This window comes from Buteo buteo, chromosome 12 (assembly GCF_964188355.1).
Source record: "Buteo buteo chromosome 12, bButBut1.hap1.1, whole genome shotgun sequence".
NCBI classification, from domain to species: domain Eukaryota; kingdom Metazoa; phylum Chordata; class Aves; order Accipitriformes; family Accipitridae; genus Buteo; species Buteo buteo.
In genome coordinates this window covers 38,121,062-38,137,510 of record NC_134182.1, presented here as the reverse complement: position 1 = coordinate 38,137,510, position 16,449 = coordinate 38,121,062, and the positions used below count along the sequence as shown (strand labels likewise).

At 48.2% G+C, this 16,449-nt stretch overlaps 2 protein-coding genes across 6 annotated transcripts; one reads left to right on the top strand and one right to left on the bottom strand.

Moving 5' to 3' along the window:
* Positions 1-99: 99 nt before the first annotated feature.
* Positions 100-10,074, top strand: ASH2L (ASH2 like, histone lysine methyltransferase complex subunit). 3 transcript variants are annotated; one of them, XM_075043478.1, is made up of 17 exons: positions 100-250; positions 557-626; positions 1,536-1,681; positions 2,453-2,541; positions 2,879-2,973; positions 3,098-3,193; positions 3,423-3,518; positions 3,756-3,831; positions 4,540-4,557; positions 5,928-6,021; positions 6,399-6,616; positions 6,838-7,005; positions 7,363-7,556; positions 7,990-8,082; positions 8,447-8,545; positions 8,867-8,926; positions 9,389-10,074. In XM_075043478.1, the coding sequence occupies exons 1-17, from the start codon at positions 114-116 to the stop codon at positions 9,494-9,496; spliced, it is 1,857 nt and encodes a 618-aa protein (XP_074899579.1). In that variant the 5' UTR covers positions 100-113; the 3' UTR covers positions 9,497-10,074. The 3 variants fall into 3 exon arrangements, with proteins under 3 accessions (XP_074899579.1, XP_074899580.1, XP_074899581.1); XM_075043480.1 differs by having other exon boundaries at positions 215-250; positions 1,455-1,681; XM_075043479.1 differs by lacking the exon at positions 4,540-4,557.
* Positions 10,075-10,230: 156 nt separating this feature from the next.
* Positions 10,231-16,272, bottom strand: STAR (steroidogenic acute regulatory protein). Of its 3 annotated transcripts, none has more exons than XM_075043482.1 (9): positions 15,633-16,272; positions 14,756-15,051; positions 13,358-13,528; positions 12,641-12,754; positions 12,228-12,355; positions 11,989-12,147; positions 11,252-11,436; positions 10,954-11,047; positions 10,231-10,866 (listed from the first exon to the last, which is right to left on the bottom strand). In XM_075043482.1, exons 2-9 carry the CDS (start codon positions 14,793-14,795, stop codon positions 10,759-10,761), a joined length of 999 nt encoding a protein of 332 aa, XP_074899583.1. In that variant the 5' UTR covers positions 14,796-15,051; positions 15,633-16,272; the 3' UTR covers positions 10,231-10,758. The 3 variants fall into 3 exon arrangements, with proteins under 3 accessions (XP_074899583.1, XP_074899582.1, XP_074899584.1); XM_075043481.1 differs by having other exon boundaries at positions 13,358-13,524; XM_075043483.1 differs by lacking the exons at positions 13,358-13,528; positions 14,756-15,051; positions 15,633-16,272 and adding an exon at positions 12,942-13,075.
* Positions 16,273-16,449: the final 177 nt, after the last annotated feature.

The following is a 16,449-nucleotide window of genomic DNA, read 5'->3' as shown; positions in this document are numbered from 1 at the left end:
GCCCCCGCGGTGGGCCCCACCGGCGGGCATCGCCCTTTGAAGCGGGGAGTCTCGCGAGAACTCGCTGCGGCGGCGAGTGTCTCGCGAGAGCGGGGGGAGGCGGGGGGGGGAAAATGGCGGCGGCGGCGCCCGCGGCGGCCGCGGCCGGGATCGTTGCTCCTGCGCCCGAGAGCGCGGAGCCCGCCCCGGACCCTCCCGCCGCTGAGCCTCCGGCTCCGCCCGAACCGGGAGCAACCGACGCCGAGAGCGGGTATGCTCTTCCCTAGCCGCGGGCCCGGTCCGCTGGCGCAGGCCCAAGCCCCCCCCCCCCCAGCTCTGGAAACCGTGAGGGTGATGGTGGGCCGCTCCCCCCTTCCCCGTTACCCTGGAAACCGTGAGGGTACGGGGGGGTGTGTGGGGTCCCCATCCCTTCCCCAGGGAAACCATGGGGTTCTGGGTGGTTCTTTTGCCCCAGCGACAGCGGGGCTACCCCGGGGCCAGGCTGCGGTCACAGCGGGACCGAGGTGGGGTCTGTCCTCCCCCCCCCCTCCAAGAACTCCTATTTCTGCTCTCTCAGGGGAGATGCCGCCCTGGTCGATGTCACCACAGCTCTGGAGACAGAGTCCGCCAACGGAAAAGACCCCCTGGTAGGTGGCTGCGGGCCAGCCGGGGCTGGCTGGGAGAGACCCGGCCCTCGGGGGAGAGTTTTGGGGAGCTAGGAGGGGTAGAGAACGCGAGAGCACCCGAATCTGAAGGTGCAGCCTCTTGGTGAGGGTGCTGCCTGTCTGCCCTTGCTGCTGGACGCTGCAATTTGCTCGTCCCTGCAGCTGAGCTGTGCTCGTGGTGAAGTCTGTGTGGGTCTGAGAGAGCTAGGGATCCTGGGCTTGGGAATTGGCTTTCGCTCTTGTGTGTCTTTGCAGGCTGAGGTTGAGGCTTATTCCTGGGATACCTGTTCATCAGACTGCTAGCCCTCTCCCTTCTCCCATTTGTTTTTGTTTTGTTGGTTTTTTTTTTTTCGGTAGCGACCTGCTGTCTTTGCATAGATGACGAGAGATGCAAAGGTGTAAGATAGTCACGGGTTGTATGTAGTGTAGAAAAAGGGCAAGCGTCGAATATTTTTTCAGAAGATAAAATGTTTTTGTTTGACAAATAGATGTTTGGCAATGCTTGGGGTGTTAGGACTAATAAACACCCTCAATTTTTCAAGATTACTAAGTCGGGGTAAGACAGAGACATAGAAGGTGAGAAGGTATTCAAAACCAACCTGAACATGTTCCTGTGGTTCAGACAAGGAGGACTTTCCATCCTGCTAGCTGCAGTTTTAGTTCTTTAAAGAATTATTTTGGAAATTAAATCCTCACCCACCTGACCAGTTCTAACTAGCTGAATGTACAAAATAGTTTCAGCTCGCTCACAGCATGGCTGTGTATTAGGGGAAAAAAATTCATTCCTTCTAAATTCTCCTGTCTTGACAGGTTACTGCACAAAACTTCTTTCCTGTCTGATTCAGTCAATCTTTAAGCCAGTCCAAGTTTGCTGATCTGCTCTGGTTGTAGGAAGCTGCCGGGGACAACTCCGAAGTCTTGGACGCTCAAGCAGGTTCAGTGGATGAAGAGAACGGACGGCAGCTTGGAGAGATAGAGCTGCAGTGTGGAATTTGTACAAAGTGGTTCACAGCAGACACGTTTGGCATTGATACCACGTATGTAAGCTCTGCTTAATGTTGGGCATGAAACTTTGGTTAGCAAAAATGGAAGTATTTCGAGTGTGAGTTCCCAAGGACCAGGACCCTGTCCAGGTCCTTGGACACTTGGAAACGAGTGTGTTATGTGAATAACAAAAGCTGTACCCAACACAGCAGGAAGTATTTATGTTTGTACGTTTCAACTTTAAACACTCTTTGTCCAGACCTCAGGACTGGACTTGGTGCCTTAGAGGCCTGTAAATGTTATTTGAAAAGCAGGGGGGCTTCAACAGACATTTTCAATTGGGGTGAACAAAAAATAAAATCTTCCTGTAAGTGAAAAGTAAATTCAGCTTTCTTTCTAGAATGAATGTGGGACTGACCTTAGACTTATCAAAAACTCAACTTTTTTGGTTGTGTTTTGTCCCTAAAAAGTACTCTAGACTTCCAGTTAAAATTAATTAATTGACTCGGATGGAGCTTCTTGTCCCGAGCTTCTGGATTGTTGTCTCTTTTTATTTTGCTGAATGAATTTCAGGACTCGTCTAAAACAAGAAGATGACACTTGGCTTGCTTATGTTTTTTTCAAGAGCTTTATGGCTTTTCTTGATGCCTGTGATAAACCTAATAAACCTAATTTGATGAAAATATCATTGAACCCATCAGATGTTTCTGGTTTTGGAGAGAGAGAGAACAATTAATTTGTTAACCTGGAATAATTACTTTCTTACCCTGATGTAGTAAGTAAGGTGTACGCCAGAACTTACAAATCAGCGTGCTCTTTTCCAGATCATGTCTGCCTTTCATGACCAACTACAGTTTCCATTGCAATGTTTGCCATCACAGTGGGAACACATATTTCTTAAGAAAACAAGCCAGTAAGTGTGAAAGCATGAAGTTTGTTGAAATTTTGTGAAAGATAGTCCTAGAGGCTTCATTCTATCTAAAGTTGGTGGGAGGGTCCTGCTGAAGCTTTTCAGAAATGCTAATATGGGATTTTTTGGTCAACAAGCATGTGTGGTTTTTTCTAACTTATTAAGGTGGTGAAAATCTTCTGTTTAATGAGGGCTGCTGAGTTAGGACAGAACTTGTGAGGGTTTCACTGTTGTTATATAGCATGGATGCTCTGTGGTTAGTAATTGCTGTGTACGTGGGTGTATGTTTGATCTTCCCCATGAAGTGTAATTCTAGCTCTGGTATGTTTTTGTTTTTAAGATCTCAAGGAAATGTGCCTTAGTGCTCTGGCCAACTTAACGTGGCAGTCAAGGACACAAGATGAGCACCCGAAAACTATGTTCTCAAAAGATAAGGTATCGCTGTTATAAAAATCATCACGGATTTACATAAGCTATAATTTCAGTGAAGAGCAAGTTCAAACAAATATTGGCAGCAAGACTTTCAGACCTGCACTCTTAAGGCTCTGTTTTTTTACAGGATATTATTCCATTTATTGATAAATACTGGGAGTGTATGACAACACGACAGAGACCTGGGAAAATGACTTGGCCTAATAATATTGTCAAAACTATGGTAAGTATTCAAGAGTTAAATTCATGGAGGATTTTCTGCAAATGGTACAGTGTCTGACATTCATGTTAGTTCTAAGTCCAGACCTCAGCAAAATGGTGCCAATTCTAATGCTACTTAGGTAGTTGATATACATACTACCTATTAATAGTAAACACTAGGATTTAAACACTTGTTAATGAACTTGATATGATCTTACCTTGTGTAACTTAAGCTCCTCCTCCTATTTTAGTGTAAAGAAAGAGATGTATTCTTGGTGAAAGAGCATCCGGACCCAGGGAGTAAAGACCCAGAAGAAGATTACCCCAAGTTTGGGCTTCTAGACCAAGTACGTAATTAGAGATGGAAGGAAAGTGCACCGTGGGGCATTGGGAGGAAGGGGTGAGGGTTCTTTTTGCTGGTGGCTTACACTCAGTCAAATGAGCAAAACTTAGCCAAGTCACGCTGTGAGCCTGTGTTGTGCCAAGCGATGTGGTGGAGTACTCCAGCACCTGGAAGTGCCCTGTACAGGCTTTGGGTGGTAAGTTTGACCGAGTCTATACATCAGTTTTTTTATCTCTTTCAGGATCTTGCCAATATTGGTCCTGCATACGATAACCAGAAACAGAACAATGCTGTATCCACAAGCGGAAGCTTAAACGGCAAGTTCTTTGATCAGGCAGTTTTTGAATATTTGGGACCAAGCTGTATTTTCCCAGTCCTATAGCTGGTTGTCTGTGCAGTTACATTAGTTGAGATGCTACAGTTAAAGTTGTTGGGTGAACTGAGGTCATGCTTATTATGGTCAAAACATGTTCAGCTAGTCTTACTGTGCCTTTCTAAAGATAGATTAACTTCACCTTCTTGTGAAGGTTCAACTTTTTTCTTCATGGTGGCCATCTAAATCAAGATGCTTGCAAGAAAGCTGAGCTTGTCAGTTTTCTTCCTTAATGATTTTAATTTACCTACTTGTATTATTCAGACTTCCTGTTTCCCGCAGTCTGGGATTTGAAAGTAGTCTGGGAAAGTATATATTATTCCTTATAATCACTGTTTGCATTTTAGTGTTGTTCGTTTAGTAGTGTTTTTGCGGAATGGCAGCTGTGCTACCAACTTTGCCTAGCTCTCTGAGATTACTTATGGAAATCTTACTGTAGTAATGTTAACTGCCCATGAGATTTCTTTGTGCGCAAGGCTGCGCCATTCTATATTAAACACATTCAAGTAGTTCCTACCAGGAGGTGTTTTAGGCCTTTTAAAACAAGATTATAGATATCTAAGGCTGCGTTGTCTCCATTTCATGCACTGGTTGTTTTTTATTTAATTTCCGGAAGATTGACAAATATGTGGTGCCACTTCTGTTCTTACAGGTGGAGCCTCTTTGGGAGGTGAATATTTACATTTCAGCTTCTAAAACTTAAGTATTATTGTTTGCAAAGCTTTTTTGCTCAATTATCTTAGAAGCTAAAGTCGATAAAAAATAAAAAGCCTGCCTTGATGTGATTGCAATAATACTTTAATACAAAACAACAATTTCACTTTTTAATCTTTAGCAGTTAGAAGCTTTTAATTATCATATTCTGCCCCACTTGACTGGTTTAAAGTTTTATTTTCACTTATGTTTATTTTTACTTTGTACAATTTGACCTGATATTGTTGTAGTTTTAAATCTTAATGCCTAAATAAGTGGTCTGAATCTGTGAGCTGATAGGATATTGTGATTGTTTAGGCAAATAAGTGATGACAAACTGGAGAGCCTATATGTTTATCTGCACTTAGACTAGCAAGTGCAGCTGAGATCATGTCATGTTTGTGCAGAATATGGTATTCCTTCAATGTTTTGAATCCCTTACACTGTAAGGGGAATGCTGATAATTTAAAAGCTGACTATTTTTAGTTATGACACAGTATGCGGTTCGTAAAGGTGTTTATCTACAGTACTTAAAAATTCTGTAGTTTTCCTTGTAAATCAACAACGGTCTTTTTTGAAATAGTATAATGATAAAATGAATGTACATTTTAATGTATTAAAGTGTTACACTGATATTAGTTTGATTACACTTGACATGTAGCTTTTCCTGTATTATAGTTTTATTTACGAGAAAAATTGGGTGCTGTAATACAAAATGATACACTGTTCAATTGTAGTACTGATTTTGGCAATACTGGAGAGAAACACCTCTATTGCTTTTCATCTTTCCTCAACTTTGGTGTATTTTATTTTATAGATGGAAATTTAATCTTAAGCGCTTATTGGTGTCAGAGTGTTTCTCCAGCATAGTGTGTCACTGGGATGATGACTTTGCTTAAAATCAGCCAGTGTGTGCTGTAGGTTGGGTTTTCTGCTGCTTTTGCAGAAATAAATTTGAACTGTGACTGGAATCTCCATGAAAGCAAATAATAATGCTTTTGAAGTGGATCCCAATGCTGCTGTCTGTAGATCTTTTGATGACAGAAAAGATTCTTAACTCTCACCTTAAAAGCTTGAGTTGAGCTCATTTTGTTGATAAATCTCACTTAGCTTCCACTCTAAATTTAGACATTTCAAAAGTTGGCTAGAAGCTACATAAAAGTTCTGGATTTTGCTGTGCTCATTTTCAATAAAGTCTGTTTCACACCTAACTGTGGAAGAATGTACTTGAGCTCATGAACTGATTTTAATTTGGCTGCTTCTACCCCTCTCTATTTGTGGAGATTCCATGCTCACGGGCTCTCTCTAATCACCAGCTGCTTAATATGCTGTGGTTTCTGTGTTAAGGGGGAATTGCTGCAGGAGGCAGTGGGAAGGGACGGGGAGCAAAGCGCAAGCAGCAAGATGGAGGGACCACGGGAACAGCCAAGAAAACCAGAAGGTAAGAGGAAAGATGACGCAGTGGCAGAGTGATGAGCGTCTGTAGTGAGATGTTGTACGCTAGTCAGAGGGACAACTTTGCTTTTGATGCCTTAAGCTGCCTCCCACCTGTCTCTGCCCTTGGTAGATTTATGGGGAGTCATGCCATAACCCTGTGATGTTACTGATAGGTCACATGCTAGAAATTATTTGAAATAGATGGGTATACACTTGTTTCGTAGATGAGTATGTGCTCATTTTGGACAGACTCTTGGAAGCAAAGCAGTGTGCAGGCCGTGAGCACTGCAGGTACAGCTCTGTAAGAGGTTGTCCTGGGATGACTTGTGACTGAACCGTAGCTGCCGAGAGATGCCAACCTGTAGTTTTTGTGTTTCGCAGTGACCCGTTGTTTTCTGCTCAGCGCTTACCACCCCACGGTTATCCTTTGGAACACCCCTTTAATAAAGATGGATATCGTTACATCTTGGCTGAGCCTGACCCCCACGCACCTGACCCAGAAAAATTGGAGCTAGACTGTTGGGCAGGAAAGCCTATTCCTGGGGACCTCTACAGAGCCTGCCTGTATGAACGAGTCCTCCTAGCACTGCATGACCGAGGTACAAAGCTTGCTGATTGTATGCAAGTTGTATAGCCAGCTCTTCTTATGAGGGGCCATCTTCTGGAACCTCATGTTACTGGTTATTGAAGTTTCAGATGTAATTGCTTTAAGAGGTGCAAATGTTAAATCCACTTCTGTATGTTCACTTACCTTTTGACATAGCCATGCATTAGATATCACAAATGAACTGCTTATACCATCTTCTCTCACCTACCACAGCTCCTCAGTTAAAGATTTCTGATGACAGACTGACTGTTATTGGTGAAAAGGGCTATTCAATGGTACGAGCCTCGCATGGAGTGCGGAAAGGAGCGTGGTACTTTGAAATATCCATGGATGAGATGCCTCCAGACACAGCTGCCAGATTAGGCTGGTCACAGCCGTTAGGTAAATAATTTTACCAAATATTTCTTATCAGTGTATTCCACCTGGTTCCTATATTTCTTTCCCTAGTAATTTAGACCTAAGGAGCATAAGTCATGTTCAGCTTGCCTGCTTCTTCACTGCTTTTCTTAAGGGGAAACTCTTTCTGCAGGTGATCTAAATTGTGCAGAACTGCAGTACAGGTGGATCCTTTTATGCTGTTGCATGCTTGGCCTTGCTTAACACTGTAGTCAACACATTTGTACTAATGGCAGTCATATTTGTTAACTGAATGTAATTACTGTTCCAAAACTTGAAGTGGGACACAAAGGTGCTCCTGCTACGCTGTGTATGTTCATGAAGAAACGTTGGTTTCTGCAGGGAACCTCCAGGCGCCTCTGGGATATGACAAGTTCAGTTACTCCTGGCGCAGCAAAAAGGGAACAAAGTTTCACCAGTCGATAGGGAAACACTATTCATCTGGCTATGGACAGGGTGATATACTGGGATTTTACATCAGTCTTCCAGAAGATACTGAGACTGCCAAATCACTGCCTGACACTTACAAAGATAAGGTGAGGTGTGGAGTTCACTATTGGATTAAGTGTTGGCTAGGTGGACAAGTGGAAAACAGATTGCTCTAGCCTCACTTTTGCCCCTTTTGATTGCATCCTTTCCATCCTACCTCTGGGTACCAGTGTGGTTCATAACAGAGAGGTCCAAAGTGTTGATCTCCAGAAAAACAAAATACCTAGAACTACCCAGAGGTTCTGCAAGGAGGGAAGACTCTGCGTGGACTACTGAATGAGATTGCCCACATCTCATTTCATCTTCTCTTCCCCTCCTGGTTCTCAAATATTTGAGATGTGTGAGTCACTTTTTCTGACACAACAGGCACGCCTGTCCCACAGCAGGGCTCCTCCTGTAGGTCTGCTGTTCTTTAATATGTCACTAAAGGTAACAGTTTTTCTGGCTTACTTCTGAAGTGGTTGTCTTCTAATATTTCAGGCTTTGATCAAATTCAAAAGCTACTTGTACTTTGAAGAGAAGGATTTTGTGGACAAAGCGGAGAAGAGCCTAAAGCAAGCACCCGGAAGCCAGGTAAGTTAAGCCTTGGTAGGTGGAGTGAGTGGGAGGATGTAGAACTTCAGGAAGAATGGAGAGCCTGCTGAGACTGGCTGATTGTATGTATTAATCGCTTGCATTTAATGAGCACAAAGGGAGGCTGATCATTAGTTCTTCATCAAAAACAAGAATGCTTTTATTAAAGCAACAATAAACATGAACTCAACAAACCAGCTGCGCCCTTTGCTTGCCATGTTATTGCTTTCACTTAAGTAATTGTCTGGCATCAAGTAAAGGGGAGTGTAGGTTAAGCTGCCTCTTGAGGATTGCTTTGTAGTTCACAAGTAAGGTCATGAAAGTTAGCCTCAATGGAAAAAACCCTCTTCTTTTTTCTTTTCAGATAATATTCTTCAAGAATGGTGCCAGCCAAGGCATTGCCTTTAAAGACATCTTTGAAGGAGTTTATTTTCCTGCTATTTCTTTGTACAAAGGCTGCACGGCAAGTAACATATCTTAGTAATTATCTTTCAAAGTCCATCATAGTTTTAGTAATGCATAGAGTGTGGGCGCTCTGGGAATGTGTCAAGCAAGTGAAGAGGAAAGATAGGAATTATTTTAGTGAAGTGACCCTGGAACAATACTGCTGTTCACTTGTGTGATGTAAATTTATCAAACCATTGAACAAATGCTCTCCTTTCATGCCAAGGATGTTTGTTCATGTGGTCTTGCGCAGGGTGCTGGTAGGCTTAGGAGTAAAGACATTTGCCCCCCTCCTTTTTTTTTTTTTTTTTTGATCTAATGACAAATATGTCTTCCACAGGTTTCTATAAACTTTGGGCCATATTTCAAGTATCCACCTAGAGATATCACTTACCGTCCAGTAAGTAATAATGGAAGCTTATTACCCCCCACTTCGTGATAGCCTCACAATATTTAAACAAAAGGTGGTTGAGATTTTGTGGTGGTGGTGGGAGTTGATTTACACCAAGCTTGTATCTGTCCTCTTCACTTTTTGTACTTAAATACAATCCCTTTGGCTACAGTATTCAAAAATATTTAAGGACTGATAGCCTAACAAATAACTAAATTTTAACTAAATACTAGATGCTGTCTTGTTCCTCTTGACAGAATGTAGTCTCTGTTCTTGCCTATGTTAGCCTCTTTTTATCAGTAAGAGGGCTGAATTCTTTTTTAAGGAAACACTTGGAAATTTTTTTTCCCCCCACTAACGTTTTCAGGAGGGAAACAGTCCTGGAATGCTGCCGTACAGCAGGGCTAGTCACTCTTTGTCCTGAGCCTGTACTTCATGACTCAAGCTAACTGTCTTTCATTCCCTTTGCAGATGAGTGACATGGGCTGGGGTGCTGTTGTAGAACACACGCTGGCAGATGTACTGTATCATGTAGAGACAGAAGTTGATGGAAGACGAAGTCCACCCTGGGAGCCATAAATGAAGTGGTGGCGCAGCGTTAACAAAAATGACACAGTCGGTATCCAGTCAAGTGGTTTTTATTATAGAGGAACATGCATCACTCAGAGCGATCAGCCAACAAGCAAACAAGCTGAAGCCAACGCAGCTCTTGATGGCAGGCCTTATGTATATTTGTTACCTGCTGAAGATTCATGCTCTACCACTATGCTGGAGTCTAAGTGAATGCAGTTCTAGTATGTATTGTGCTATTTGTGGGCATCTTGGAGTCTTCAGTAATGTTTACAGTGTAGCTAGCTGAAGAAGCAAGTATTGTATTGAGGTAACTTCTCATGTGATGTACCTGGGTTGTAAGAGTCAATTTGTTCAGTGAGAGCAGGCTGCAATTGGACAGACCTGCTCTATATACACTTGCAGAAGGAACATTGACACTTCTGCTGACCTGTGTTTGGCTAATTGTAAACAACAGCTTCCAGCCAGAAGGATTGTGTTGTAACAAGACTACTGCATGTAAGACTGAAATTTGGGCTTCTGTCCAAACTGTATTTTTTTTCCCCACAAACTGGAAACCAGTTTAAAAATAAAGGCTTTAACTCTTTCGTTTGTTTTTTTTTGTTTGTTTTGTTTTTTTGTTTTTGTCTTGTGACTTGTTATGAATGAGATTTAAACTCAAAGTAGCTACATATTAGAGATCACTCAAGCTGAAGATCTCCTTCTGTTCACTGCATTGACAAGTTAGTTACACAGAGCTTTGAATGAATAAATAATTTGACACCTTCTGTGTGTCTGTACAGGAAAAATAAATTAGAGCTGCTTCTACCCCCAGGTAAGTGTGTGCTGTGTTTGTGTTTTGGGGGAAGGAGTGAAGTCAGTCAGTCCTGTGCTGGTGCTCCTGCTATTCCTAATAACTAATTAGCCAAGGCCTTTAATAGTAGACACCACTAATTAAAGCTTGCTCTATTTATTTATTGAAAGTAATTAGTTAGGGAGGTGGCAGGCACATGCTATGGGGAGCAAATGCAGGACTTGCCTCAACTTTTTGGTCCTGCATTTGCACGAGCATGCGCTGGCCCTGTCAGGGAGGTCACAGAGGCCTGACTAATTAGTTACAATAAACACAGCTTTATTTATTTGTTGAAACCATGTATTAAGTAGTGGTATCTACTATTAAAGGTCTTGGCTAATTAGCACAGGCTGTAATTAAATTGTCTGACTTGACTTACCCCATTACATGATTCCCTACTTCACCCCTGATCAAAGCATTACAACACTAGTCACTTTGGTCAGCAGTTCAGGGCCACCGTCCGGGCCAGGCGTTCCCGAAGGTGGTTGGCAAAGTCGACCTGTGTCTGGGACAGGACCTGGTTGATGATCGTCTTCGGTAGCCAGCCCTGGAGAGGAGCAGATACAGCCCGTGAGTGGAACTTGCTTCGAATAAACTCCTGCTTCTGCTTTGAAATGTTCGCTGCAAAACTTACCTTCAGGTCAATGCTGAGAAGCCACGTTAGCTTGGTTTGCGAAGGACTGCCGGGCAGCGGGCGCAGGATCATACACGTGGGACCGTTCTCAGCTCTGTAAGAGGACAGGAATGTACACGTTAGAAAGCAACGTTGTGACTTAGCCTCAAAAATTACAACTGTGCTGAAGCACTTTGTGAATTAGGGTTTCCTTAGTTGTTCCTGCTACTGAGACAAACCTCACGACTCTGAGGCTAAAAGCTAGTGTGTGAATCTGACTTTTCATTACACGTTGTAAGTGAATGCAAAAAGTGATTACCTTATAAATCCTTCCTGTTCTGGCATAGCTCCGTATTTTGTGGACATGCCGGCCAGGACGCAGGTGGAGCCACGTCTCTTAGAGCACCGGACGCTCACAAAGTCCCGTGGTCCAACAATGTTACCAGGGGTAGCGGCCGCCTTCTCGTGGGTGATCACTGTGTCCTTTCCAATCTTCTGGAGAATCTGGACAGTTTAGAATTAAAACATTAATGTGAAGTATTTACTGCAAACATAGCTAAAAGCTAGCTTTGATTACCATGTGTTCAAACACACGCTCTTAAAAAAACCTCAGTGTTTATAGTGAGAAAAATCAAATAACTGCTTCATCCTAGAATGCAGAACATGAGTTTTCAATACCTGAAAAGGGGAGGTATTTCTCTTAACACTTCTCTTATTCTAGACAAGCTGTGGAATAGCAAAACACTCTTCCCTGCATGTTGGGGTACTGTGCTATTTCTCCTCCAGTAACAGCGCAAATTTAACAGAACTGGCCTGCTACCTTGCAGTAAAGTGCAAGTGGGTTTCCTACAGAAAAGGTAGCAGACAAGCTGCTACAGGCTCACTTTGCTGCAGCAGCAACACGGTTACTGCAGAACAAGCACTACTACTCCGTTCCCAAAGAACGGGTGGAGAAATCCCTGTGCTCCTGCTGTGACAGGCAAAGCGATTCTGCCACTCGGAGCAGCACATGTGTGCGAACCCCTGGCTGGGACAGGTCTGACGTGCGCTTCCTACCTTGACTTCTTTGACGTTGGGATTCCAGTCTCCCATCTGCTCCATGTTGTCCACCAGCTCGCTGTAGACCGCGTCCAGGGGCTGGTCCACCACCACCTCGAGTCGGAACACTTTGCCCACGTCCGGGAGCACCTTGCTCAGCACTTTGTCGCCGTTATCCTAGAGAGGGAAAGGTAGGATTAATATCACGAATATTCACAGGAGGACCGCGTCAGTCTGCCGCAAAGCAGAGCACCTACCACCACTGTCTCTGTCTTCCAGCCGTCCTGGTCCCCGAGGATGCCGAGTGATTTCTGGAGGGCTTCCTCTCCTTGCTTGACGTAAGACATTTCCATCTCGCTGAAGGGCTTCTCCTCCAGCCTTGAGCCTGCACGAGATCAGACGAAAGCAGGAGTGAGTGTAAGAACACTGCACAGTTGACTAACACATCATAACACCAGATAAGCTTTATCTGCATCAAATATGCTTCTCCATGCCCAGGGGCTAGGGAAGTAAACTCAATTCCCACTGCTTGCCTGCCTTCACCGTTTGTTTAGCAAAAGCACAGGCTACCCACGAGCAGGTTTTCCTCCAACCACCCTCCCGAGCCCTGACCCATGATGGCACCCACCACCCGGCAGAAAGGGGCAGACCCCGTCTGCTGGTCACTTACTGAGCAAGGAGCTTCTTCTGCGAACCTGGTTAATCCATGCGCTGGGTCCCGTGCTGTGGCAGGCGAACTTGCTCAGCTCCTGGCTGATGGTGACAGCGGCTTGTCTTCTCAGACCTGAGAGCAGAGAATGCATCACTCGCCGGCACCAGGCACCACACCGCACGGGGCTTGCTATTTCTTTTTTTTTCTCCAATTTAAACATAGGACATTGAAAAAGCCTCTGTTTGCCAACTTCACTGAAGTTCCTACAGGCACAGAGAGCAGTTGACTGCCATTGCACTGCTCTGGGACAGAAGCTCACCTAAACAAACCCGCGCTTTGCTCCAGGTCCGAGTCACGCAGCATGCAGGGAGCAGATGACAGCCATAAAAATACCAAGGAGCAATCATGCAGGTGCCCAGGAAAGGCCGTAGGAAATGGAGCACAAGAATACAAAATCCTCGCAGCCAGTGGGACCGTTACCTATAGCTACCCTCCACGTTCAGCAGAGGCACGCAGCCATCCCCCTCGGACCCCAGCAACAGGTCTGGTAGCAAAAAGGGTTGTGGAGACAGTAAAGCACAAAACCCAGAAAGCAACGTGGCACGGGATGGGGAGAGCATCCCCGGAGCTTCCAGCCTCCTCCCGCCTCGCGAACCCTGCCGGCGCTGCCCACCGCAGGCAGCCCACGGAGAAGGGTTCCCCCAGTCCCGCATCCCGGTCCCCCCGGTCCCTCACCGGTCATGTTGCGCAGGTGCCGGTAGGAGATGGCAGCGCAGAGCTTGAACGTAGCGGGCAGCATCTTCCTGATCCAAAACGGAGCTGCGGGCGGGCGTCTCTGCGGCGAGTTCTCCTCTGCTCTGGCCCTCCGGGCGCTCGGCCTTAAGTACGCCCGCTGAAGGATGCTGGCTTGTCAGCAGGGAGATAAGAGCCATCACTTACGGCAGGGCCCGGGGGGCCAAGGCCGGACCCGGCTCCTTGCGCATCTGCCGGGGGCCCATGGGTCACCGCCGGTGCGTCCGGCGAGCAGATGAACGCACACGGGCGGACGCATGCTCGGATGCCGCGCTGGCACGATGGAGCCCGGCCAGCCCCCGTCTGCGGTGCGGCCGTGGAAGGGGGGCACGGGCAGCTCCTGCAGCGAGACAGGGGCAAGAGACGGAGGCAGAGCCCCCCCTGCCCAGCTCGTACGGTGCTTTGCAGGCGATTCCCGCGCCAGGGACAAACGCCGCTGCACGTGGACCTGGGGTCCGTGGCATGGCTGTCCCCCGCACAGATCGTCGCACGGATAACAACGGATAACAATCAACTCTGACAGGTAACAACGGGTAACGGCAGATAACTAAGATAACAACGGATAATGATGGACAGCACCATCTCACAGCACAACCATCCTGGAACAACTGGAGTCGGGCTCAGCACAGCCTCAGCTAACGCTGGGCACAAGAATCGGGGCAGTCTGTCCCCCACCTAGGGACCAGACCCCACGGCAGAGCCCTCGCTGCGCCGGCAAGTTAAAGCTCCGTCGCACAAGACCAAACCCTGCAGAACGGGACCTCCCGGCATCGCTGGCACCCACAAATACGCATGGGATCGGTGGGCACCCGGGATGGCTGTGCACAGCAGGAACGCCAGGGATACTTCACGCACATCACGTGGACAAGAGCGTTTTGGAGGGCGTGCAGCCCTCCTCTTTGCCCCGCAGAGCACCGCGCTAACGCAGCTGCTCTTTCAGCCCACATAAAGCTGAATATTAGGTATACTAAGCCGCCGAGCCCAGGGCTGGGAGCGAGGGACAGCCCCCAGAGCTCGCCCAGAGGCCGGTTTATCTGCCGTGGGGCTGGGAGCAGTGGGCAACGGCAGAGCAGCGATAACACTCAAGGATGAAATGACATTTCTGGGATGAGTTACGGCCCCAGAGACCAGCGCTCCCAAGAACCCATGAATCACCAGCTGCTTCCTTTGACGTCAGCCCCTGCACCCTCCTGCGGGGAACCTGACCTTCCTCCCCGCTGTCGCAACAACTTGGCCGAGGGGGAGGTCAGTCGCTCTCTGCACCGGGCAGCCCGGTCCCAGGGAGCCCCTCGCCTCCCCCAGTCCGCCTGCTGAGCCCTCGAGAGATGATTTGGGTCCTACCTGACACCCGGGAACGGTCCCCGCTGCTCCTCTCCATCATCGGGGCTGTTCCTCTCCATCACGGGCGAGAAGAGACACCTCGTATTCACGTCAGCGATGAGCAATTAGATGGAGGTGCTGGTGGGACCAGGAGGCAGCCGAAAGCTGCACCATCCCCTTCCTGCACGTTTTTACTGGGAAATCCCTACTGAAGCTGCACTCCTGCTCGCCAACCAGCGCTGCAGCCCCACGCGATTCCCGGATCCCTGCCGCAGCTCTGGCCCCGGCTGGGCTTTGTCCGCCGGGTCCCCACATGCCTGCACACACGGGGAGGAAAAACCAGGAGGGTTTGAAATCCCCGAGCCGCTGCCGGGAGCTCCCAACCCCGTATAGCCTGGAGCTCGTGCCAAACGCACGCCGAGCGCCGACGGCTCTGCGGTGCCCGGGGAGAGTGGGTGAGACCCTCCGGCAAGGTGTCACCCCCGGTCCCCTGCAGCCCCAAGGAGGCTGGAGCACCCTGGCCAGGGGACGCAGCACCGGGGACCGGGACGGCAGGGAGACCCCCCGGCTGTGAACCAGCTGGGATTTGTTATCCCAGCTGGAGCCGCCGCTGCTCCCAGGCACAAGGCCTCGGCACAAGGACACGCTGTTGTTTGTGAGAAGAACCAAAACAGCCTGGGCAGAGCCGCCCCTCCGGCTCCGGGCTGTGGGGGCTGGAGGAGCACAAGCCCCTCTGTGCCCCTCGGGAGGGGACACGGGGACAGTCACACTGTGCCATGGCACACAAGGCAAATCCCAGACCAGCACAGAGAGACAAACGGCCCCGGGAAGCCGTGTCGAAAAGGCACCCAAACCCTCAGGAGGGTCTGGTTAATTGGGACACCCCCGGGACACTCACCGGCTCCCGATGTGACCTCAGCATCTCTTCCAGACATCCCTCAGGGGTCTCACGCTGTCGCTGTGCTGCTCGCTGCATCTGCCCAGCCTGCAAGGGGAAGGGACGGCAGCCCTCCCGCGGCACCGGGGATGGCACCGGTGCCGGGGAGCAGCAGCGCTGCACGGTGCCGCAGGCATCGGGGATGGGATTCAGGTCCCAGCACCTACCTTGGGCACCGGGAAGGTGCCTCTCCATCGGGATAGGAGGGAGCACAGCTGGTCCAGCTGGCGGAGCCCACTCATGCTCCAGCATCGCTCCCCTGCCCGGGGCAGGATGAGGTGCTGGCAACAGCTCGGACCTGCCTAGACCCACCTGGACCCTCGGCTGGTGATGCTGAGCCGGGTCCTGCTGAGCTGGGGGCAAGGGGAGCACATGGCCGCATCCTGCATGCCAGTAAGGGGATGCCCAGGAAGGCGGCACAGCCCTGGTCCGGGATGGGCACCCAGCGCCCTCCCACCCACATCCCGTGGAGGCAGAAGGAGGGAAAAAATGCTGAGGGAGGTAAAACGGCTGAGAAAGCCCCCGCTGGGTCCCCGACCCCCCTAAAACACCCCCCCTTGCAAAGTCACCACACGGCTCCGTTTGCAGCTTTTTGCTTAAAAATGTACATCCAGGCGCTCAACGTACAAATATTTACAACTGTTTACAAATGTACAAAACCGGATCGAATGTAAACCAAAGGCGCCGGAGGCAGAGATTCACCGGGACCCAAAGGCCGGGGAGCCTGGGCACCCAACAGCACCCACTCACCCGCAGCACAGCCCCCCCAGCCCACCTC